General features: G+C 42.9%; 1 protein-coding gene across 1 annotated transcript in view; it reads right to left on the bottom strand.

Moving 5' to 3' along the window:
• GALNS (galactosamine (N-acetyl)-6-sulfatase) overlaps nt 1-9620 on the bottom strand; it is a 42413-nt gene that overhangs the window by 15234 nt on the left and 17559 nt on the right. Inside the window, exon 10 of the mRNA XM_009703130.1 lies at nt 7901-8003. Within this exon, the coding sequence (XP_009701432.1) occupies nt 7901-8003 (103 nt within the window). The remainder of the gene's footprint in view (nt 1-7900; nt 8004-9620) is intronic.

Genomic DNA, 9620 nt, shown 5'->3' with positions numbered 1-9620 from the left:
GAACTGTATGATGTTAGTATGCATTCCTGTCACTAATATTCACAGGGTCAGAAGCTGCGATTTTCTCGGCAGTGGATATGAAGGGCAGAAGCACTGGGACTCTCCCCTTGCTAGCAGCAACGGGTTAAAGCGCTCGCGGGCCACCGAGGGACAGAGCGAGCCGCCTGCTCGCAAGTCCAGAGCGGCAAGCTCTCTGCATCTGCCCTTGCCCGCCTTGCCAGGCTGCGTCTCCCGAAGCCCAGCCGGTTATTAGCCAGGTGTCGAGCTCACCTGGAGCCTGGCCGGCAGTCTTGAGGGCTAACAGAACCCATTTAAGCCCTGGGAACAGCAAAAAATGCAAAGCACTAATTTCCCTGAACAGCAAATAAAGCAGGGGGCCCCACAGACCAGCAAGGGCTAGCACCAAATGGACTTGTTAAAGCTCAGTTTTACAGTTCCAGCTAACACGCTGCGCTCCTTACAATACCTCAAAATGCCCCGAGACACGGACACAGACATGGAGAGAAGGTAAATGGGAATATTTCAATGGAGGTGGGAAAGCAGCTGTAGCGTTTGCTTATAAAACAAACAAACTGAAAAGGCTCTCTACAGATGTTGGTAGGATTTGACTGGCAAACAATTTTCTAAAAATATCCTGTGTTTTTAACGGACAGCTGGTCAGTGGAGCAGTTAATATTCTGCTTTTCAATAAAGCAAGAAGTTTAGAAGCCCATGAAATCCCATTTATCTGCACAGAGCTATAGATTCCTGAATCAGTGACTGGAAAAATAAGAGAGCTGCTTGATAGGTTGTAGTGGCCTACCAATAATGGACTTTAAATGGGTACAAAAATGATTGACCTTTCCACCTTGTGACGCCACAGGCCTCTGAAACACATAGTGAAAAACAGATTATTATTTTTTTTCCCCTCAAAAGGAGCAGTTAATGAAAAAGGTATCAAAGCCTACATAACATCCAAATTATAATTTGGATGCAAATCAAACAAGCAATTTAATTAAGAGCCTGCTAATTGGTACAATGCTCTTCAGCTGCAAATGCTTCAGTTTGAAAGAAGATTTTAGTCTCCTGGGTATTTGTTTATACATCGCTCTGTTTACATTTTATCTTTTGTTTCTTATAAAATCCTTGTAGCTGAGACTCCAGAACATGGCCCAGGCTACGTCCCAAAGACTCCCAGGAAAGAAAGTGCTGTGACAAATTGCCTGATGCCACTAGCCAAAAGCTATCTGTATGTCTAATCTAAGCACCCAATGCCCTCTTCAAAAGTAGTCTATTGGGAAAAAATAAAATCAAATAAAAAAAATAAAATCAAGCATACCGTTTTACAATGTTGATAAATAACTCTCTTAAAATACGGCTGAAACCACCCTTTAAATTTCTAAGGCCTTTCAACTTTATCTCCACAAAGAAAATTGACGATTGTTATTTCTATGTGACTGCCAATATTCAACCTACAGAGAGAGCTTAAAATATTTTCTACCTGCTCATCAACAAACGAGCAAAAAAAATAAGAGGTAAAATTATATCCACACACCCCTGATCAAGGCATTGTCCTGCATCAGAGTACTACAGATACAGCTAGAGGAGCCTAATCTTCCGTCCCTTTGACAGAAAAGAATATTTACCTTATCATCCACAACACCATCTCATTCTGTTTTGTAAGTCAAAGCATTTTCAGGTCTCAGGATGGAAAGAGAAAAATCAGCTATACCAGTCTGGAATCCCCAACTCTGGATTACTTTTCTTTTCTGGAGCAAAACCAGGATAAATTAAATCTGCTTCAGACTGGAGAAGTATTTAAAGACGAGACAATCCACACTGTGGAGCATCTGGACAATGCCTCTGGTTGCTTGGGAAGTGTGCAAATTTAGTCACGCGTGGTGCTGGGGCAGAGGGACGTGCCAAAACTCCTTGTGTATGTCTTGGATGGGAGAGAAGGAGCTGCCTTCCAGCTCTGCTTCCCCAAGCAGGCTGCAGGACCAGGACAAGGGGAGATGAGGAAGGGAACGCTCTTCTAGATGATAATTTTAAATCATGTCACCATTTTGGATCGTTTCTTGCTCTTCACGAAACAAACCTTTTCTTTTTTTTTTCCCTCTTGTAAAAGCCTGAGCTGACAACATGCCCCATGGACCCCAAGAACACCGTAGGCTTTAACAATAAATGCCAATGTGCCAGGTTCTCAGCTGGAGCAAAAGCTGCGTCGTTCCAGGGGCTGCTGAGGAGCTCTCCCCATTTACACCGATGAGGGATCGCCTTCAGCTCTCTGGCACTGCCAACCGAATGGCAACTTCACCCAAAAATAAAGCTACGTTATGTCGGAGAAGAGCAAAGAGGTAGCTATGCTTGCCCTATCCACCAGGATGACAAACCCCAAATCAACCACCACTTCATCTGCTGTTATTTCCTTTAAGCTGTTTATTTGTCAGACTGTTAATAACAATATGCAGAGGATCAATAGCCAGTTAAAGCACATGCCTAATATTTCATTCTGCACACTATCCGAGGTAATTTGCATGTTTACAGGTAACGCTGATCGAACACAGTAGAAAGGTCACTCCCTGCGTTTAAACAAATTCTTGGAGCTTTTCTCCTCGATTATAAAAGCATGAAAACCAAAGCACAAGATCAGCTGCATGCCTTCTAAGGGAGCCCATAAAAGAGCATCAGATGGCACCAGAAATAGCTCAGCTCCGGCACCCGCTCTCTTGCACAGGCAGTGTTTTGCACCGCTGCGCAGACCTGTTTGCTGTAGGAGAAATTCCAGCAGTCCTTTTTTTAAAAAAAAAACAAACCAAAGCAAAACCCAACGTTTCCTGCACATCAGGTAAACCCTTCAGTGAGCACGTCTTTCTGCCCTTCTCCCCAGCAATCGCGTAACCTGGATTGTTTTTCCGTTTGTAAGATCTAGCGGCTATTGGTTGCACAGCTTATGCTTTGATTTCCAGAGCAAATGGACCACAGATGCTATGTCAATATAGACATGAGACAAATACAGCCGGTTGCCAGTTTGGGCTCTCCGCCAAGCGATGGAATCACCACTTGTGTTAACGTAAGCCCTCTGGCAATTCCTCACCCTGGCGCTAGCCCAGATCGCCCTGACTTGACAAGCGGCTGCAGATTTTGATAGCGGCACAGCAAATCTGAGGTCTGTCTCCTGGTCCTGTCTCCTCATTCTGCCACAAAAAAACCCAGAGTGGCAAAACTGTATTAATATTGGAAGGAGAAAAGAACAGCAGTTAATTAAAGCCGGGAACGTTGTTTCTTGCCGTTTGCCACAGCACAGCTAAGTGGCTGTTCTTACTGTCCTGGCAATTCCCAGCAAAGGCCTCCCAAACCGGAGCTCGGAATGACCAGACACCTGAAAGTGTGATTGCCAAGCTTCAACCCTGTTGAACAAAAATTGCTTCTAATGTGTTAACTGTCTGGAAGAGACCCCAGAAGATGGGCAGATCAGCAAGCCTCCAGCGGCTCTCAAGCAGAAGCGATCAATGGCTAGCTCATATGCTCAGAGGACCACAATCAAATGTCATTATTTGTGAGGTTCTACTTGACTTCACATCCCCCTTCCAGAAAAGGCTTTATCGATCCCTTCACGTTGAGGAGAAGGGCAATCAGACAGACTGCGGCAGGAATAACCCCTTTGGCATTTTACATTAAAACAATAGGGTCTTCTGGCAGGCATCTACACCAATCATTTAAAGACACAGGAGCTCTCATGAAAAACCACTGAAGACTACTAACAAGATACTATGCTGACAGCAGAAAGGTTGATGTTATCAGCTACTCTCCAATGAACCAAAGGGCATTTTCCACATTTTTTCTTAATTATTTTTTCCCCTTCTTGCATCACTGCTCTTGGAGGGCACCAGAACTATTCTCTGCTGGGTAGTCTCGGTGGCAGGCAGAGAGAAGGAAATTTCCTTTCTCCTGCTAGCTCGTACTCCTGCCTCCCCTACATAGCATTAAATTAGGCAATTCCTGAAGGACTTGCTGGCTACTCGGATAAATCCATAGAGAACACCCATTTTTTCCCCTTTCATACCTCTCCTTCCAAACAAGGAAGATGAAATGTACCTTTCCCTTCAATCCAGTCGACAAAATAACTCATGACAATGCAGACTCTGAGCGTTCGTATTTTAGGAACGGGAAGCTGTGCACCCAGCATCATGGCTGTGGGCACCAGTAGCAATAAAACAGAAATGCCCAGTTTGGCTGCATTATTTGTCATGCACTGTGCAATCCAGTTCAAATTTGGTAACGAACAAGCATGACTTACAGGCTAAAAGGATGGATGATGACAGCCACAAGAACAGCATTTTACAGGAGACTTCCAGTAAAAGTCCTGCATGTTACGCCATACAAGACAGGGATCTCCCCAGGTTTTTCTTTACTTCTTACTTCTGCTCCAACACACAACACATGTGGCTATTTTTATCGCTGCTGATTTTTGCTACAAGAAGAAAGGTGGTCGATGAAGGTGGAAAAGCTTATGCGCTGATATCCACCAGTCCTAGAGGAACAGGGACTCAGCCCTTGTGCAGAGGGGCTATTTCTCTCCCTCTACAAAACTATTTAAAAACCTTCTACTATTTAAAAATATAAACACATTTTTCAAGTAAAATTTCCTTTCATCTATCTCTGTCCCATTTATCACCTCCTGAATGCCAGCAATGTCAAACTACATAAACATGAGCCACCTAAGGAGATGGAAGCCAGGTAAAGAGACCCAAATAAGCATCCTATGCAATGTACAGGAAAAAAGTCCAATGAGTGAATGAGTGCTCACTCTCACTTGCTTCTGTTGAGTGAGCCTTCCCTTTATGCTTTCAAGAGACTAACCATTCAAGAATGCAAGTTACCCAAGTAATCAAGTTAAGCCAGCAGAAAAGACAGCATCAAGGTATCATCCAGCACTGAAAAAGACTACAAGACTTCATGACAGGAGTCAGACTAGAAAAAAATTGCTTGGGGGTTAAAAAATAAACAAACAAAAAATTGTAAGAACAGAACGGCACACTTCACCTTTGTGAAAGATGACAAATTTTAATCCCAGGCCACAAGGCAGAGGATGCAGACCAGTAAGGGCATGTTAATGTCATGGGGGTCTAAGACGACTGTAAACCTGCGTACTGCTTGCATGGGATCTTTCCAGTGTAAATATTCCAAGTGCCATATGGAGAGAAGCATTCATATCCCTGTTCTGATTTCCTAGGGTTTGCTTTCTGTAAGCTGCAGTTCTCTGGTACATTTTTATTTGTGTACACATACTTTATTACTTAACTAACTTACACCTCATTCAAACATATAGCTTTCCAGGTTAGAGGCCAAAATTGCACACATTCTTTCTAGTTAATCCTGAAAGACCTGGTAGTCCTAAACATACCGAGGACATGCACCAATTTCACATTTTCCAATATTAACACGAAAATGTGGTTCTGGCTGCTTTAATGGTATAATCTCATCTGAAAGTCAAACAAAAATGCAGTGTGGATTAAAAACAGTGCAAGTTTTCTGTATCAGTGATTTCCCATACTGTCAATTAACAAGGGAATTTTGAAAGTGAAGGGAGGTTTGGCTAAAACGTGCCATGTATCTGTCAAAATAATGAGATACTCAACTACCCATAAAACAAACCTCTTAAACATTTGCAGACAGTTGTTTTGACACATCTGGCCAACCTCAGATCTCTCTCAAATGGACGACACGCCAACCAGATACACTTGCTTATTCGAGGTCTGAGTTTGGATCTTCGGATATAGAGAGTTTCGTATTTGAAAGTTTAATAAATCACCACATTGGATTCACAATAAGGTAAGGACCCATGCTAAAGATCATACAATTAACAAGGCCTCATTAGCTGAAGTTCTTCTGGGATGGCAAATCAAACTTATCGAACAGCAAACCTGCCGACAGTCAGAAGTCCTAATGCCATAGACGTGCACGTATTTAAATACGCTTTTCAAATTAATTTAGCAAACAAATTGGCGTTTTTGATTCTGGCAGCATAACTGTAGTCCAGTATCAATACAGCTGAGAACACCGGCCACTGAAAGAGGCAACTGTATCATAAGGTGAGATTAAAAAACCTCCTAAAACAGGACTCAGAACTGTGGAACTGTTCTGCATTCTGATTTATTTCTATTTTTAAACTTGCAAGGCTTGTAATTAATGGCTCGAGGACATGAGGAGAATTGGAACAAATTTCAGCCTCAGCTTCCTCTGCATGTTGTTAATGGCTAGTCTGTCCACTAATGTGCTCCAATTTTACCCACATCAACCACATGTGATACAAGCTGCAGGAAAGCAAGTGAATTTTTAATCATCTCTCTGATGTACAGTATAATTGCTGACTTTTATCAGACAGTAGTTAAACAAAGACTTAGAAAGAAATAAATATTCCTTAATTGCACAACTGCCATTGCTCACAGTAGGAGAGCCTTTGAAATGAGTAACTGGTCCTCATTATCACGGCTACACACATACTCAGACATGTACAAATAAGTTTAGATCAACGTAGGTGTTTATTTATTTCCCAACTAGGTATGCAAGTGTGTGTATGGGCTTATATTACAATGGAGAGCAATTATTCCTGTGTGACATTACCTTCCACGCACCCAGGAAAAGCATGCCTCTAAGCCCATTCACATACCCATACACACGTACATACAAGCTCCCAGTGCCTCTCACACAGGGAAAATCCTCCACGCTGTGCCACATGTGATATATGGGGTTTACTCACAAACTAATCTCGACAAATACATTGTCTCATTTTAGCTGTGTAGAATTAGCATTGAGACAGAGCGTGCAATGCATTTCTGAAGCCAACTTTCCTCTCCTCCTTACTCTGTGTAAAACAGAAACTTTGATTCCTGGAACATTACAGTCTTAAAAAGACAAACGCACATATTTACAGCCCTGAATGTAAATGACTCCCTTGGAGCTGACGTTTCCTTCTACCCCCAGGACATCCCAATGAAAGAAACCATGCATTTTTATATCCACAAATGTCATCAGCACTTATTTCTGCACCTGTGATGCCTTGAGGACCTACCATAAGTTAAAAAAAAAAGACATAAAAAAAATAAATCATACAAACAATCCCTCCCCAATACCAGCCTGCTGTCGAAATTGCTGAGAGCCCTGCCATAATGCATTTAGTTCATGTCTAAAGGTATAATCAGCAAGGCACATGTGTGAACCTGCCACTCAAGAAACGCCTGAGTTTAGTACCCAAGTCTGAGGCAAGAAAGATATGAAAGAAGAAAAATCATAGTGCTTAACATCCAATTGTGAGAAGATCAGCCAGGAAATTACAAAAGCTGTGCCTATTTGGCAAATAAAATATAAAACATCTTATAGTGTGATAACGGACTCGCAAAAGTGCTGATAATAGATTAAACACATGTACTCCACTGTTTTCAACAACTGCTGTTCTTTCCACTGTGTGCTTCCTATGGCTTTCCTTTTCCCTTTCAAGAAAAAAACCCCAACACATCCATCCCTATTCCATTTAAATAGTTCAGGGCACCAGGTCCTTTGTACTAGATATCGTGAGATACACGATCAGTTCGGCATCAGACTCCAAACTTTGTAAGGGTACACAAGAAAGCCCAGAATTCAGCAGGGAAAGAAACTTAATATTAAGGGGCATTAAGTGCTGATTAAAGAGCTTGGAATTTGCTCATTTTACTTTGTTTGTCTCCAAGTTCAGAAGAGGGGTGCTGTGACACCAGTCTCCTTAGATTTTGCAGCAGATCTGGTAGCTCTGAAGAGGCTGGGAATAAAAGGCCAGCTTGCAAGCGCATAGTGACGTTCCCCAGTTTAAAACTCTGCTTTGAAGAATTATTTTTCCCCAGGGGAAGGAATGAGACCAGGGTGCAGGTCAGTGTCCTGTTACCTTGCTGTACTCCTCCCAGGAGTTGCTCCAGGTCCAGTAGTGAGCCTTGTAAAGCCCAACTCTCACCGCCATCATCTCGTTGCCACGATAATAGAATATGGGCCTGCGAAGGAAAGCAGAGCTGCATGAGAAACGCCAATGCGACGGGCGCAGGCAGCCACTGCTGCAGCAGCCTCACTGATAAGGGAGACAAACATTTTAATGGCGTCTGACTTCCGATTCAGCTATCAGTCAGAAACAGGCTGCCTCCTAATAGTCTCCACTGCAAGGTTTTCAATTAACATTTTTTAAAGTGTTCATCAAGTTGAGAGCTCACACGGCGCAAGAATGAAACATTATACAGCTTGGCTGCCAGTGATTGTTAATCCTTGAACTATCAGACCCTGTTATTTCCTATAGAGCGTGCCGATTTAAACACCAAATGTCTCAGAAGTGGCGTGTGTGTGTGTGTGCGCGCCAGAAACAGGGATTCACAGACCCTCTGATGCTTAGTCTCCTCTTTACGGCAGCACCAAGCTATGTGCTCTTAGTGTCACACGAACAGGGTGGCTGGGGAGGACACCAGATGCTAAGCTTGTTCTGGATGACGTCTCAGAAAAACTCCATATGGAAAAACCTGGCAGCCAGACATGCTTTATTTTTAACTCCTGTCCATTTTCTTTCCCCAAACCTCCTTTTGCATCATCTAAACATACCACTGAAAGCTGCAATTTTTTCCCAGATGTTTTCCTAATTAAAAATACATTTGAGAAATGCACCTCACTCGGAGCATTTGGTCTGCACCCGCGTACATGCATTACCCTTTCCCTGGGCATCCCAGCAACGTTCCTGTCGGTTTCCCCAATAATACGCTCTTGTTTTTCGAGGGAACAGTACAAAATTTTACTGAAATGGACTGCAGGAGAGAGTTTTGATTTGTTGGTGCAGCTCATCACACAAGGACATCAGACTTAGTCAGCTCTTCCCTCCAGTTGTTTCAGGCTGCTGACAGGACGAGATGGTGAAGCTGTTCATCACTGTCGGTAGGGTACGTACGTCTTTGTCTTTTGTTCAGAGATGCCACTCGGCAAAAAACTACTCACTCTGGTGATGCTACCTTGAAAAAACAGTCCCTAAATGCACGTTAAGATTAAAATATCCACGTCTGAAAGACAGGAGCGGCCTTAGAGCTCTTCTATTTTAAAATTGTAGGCTCCCCTGCAGGTTCCTTGCACAAACAAGGAGCCTTTCTCCTTTTGTCACCAGGAACTGCCCGTGCACAAAGGGGAAAGGCTGCTGCCAGCAGAGCCCACTCCTGCATCCTTAACGCACCTGAAATGCCTGTGAAATAAAGGCAGCTTGAGAGATCTGCCAAAGTGCAGAACCTGGTATAAACCAGTCCCATTAACAAAAGCCCAAACAAATACACCACAAAGTACACCAGTCTCCTTTTTCCTTGCCATAAACGCTATTTGACAAGCTATTATGTGCCCCTTTGATTCAAGGTGTAGGGGTTAGGTTTTTGTTTTTTTAAAAAAAATATTTTCCATCTTTGAAAGAAGATTACAGCTTGTACTCAAAGTTCTGCTATTACTGATTTCTTGTTTCCTTTTTAAGCTTAAAAGAACACAACAACTGCATCTCCTGGAAAGTTTTGGGGGCTGTGGAAACTGTGACCTGGTCAGGTGGGGGGGGGAGAAGAGGGGAAAAAAAATGAGAAAGAGGAAAAAAAAGAGAAGGA

Source organism: Cariama cristata, unplaced genomic scaffold (genome assembly GCF_000690535.1).
Source record: "Cariama cristata isolate BGI_N322 unplaced genomic scaffold, ASM69053v1 scaffold29586, whole genome shotgun sequence".
Lineage (NCBI taxonomy): Eukaryota > Metazoa > Chordata > Aves > Cariamiformes > Cariamidae > Cariama > Cariama cristata.
Note: the sequence above shows the minus strand (reverse complement) of the source record. Positions and strands in the feature narration are given on the sequence as shown.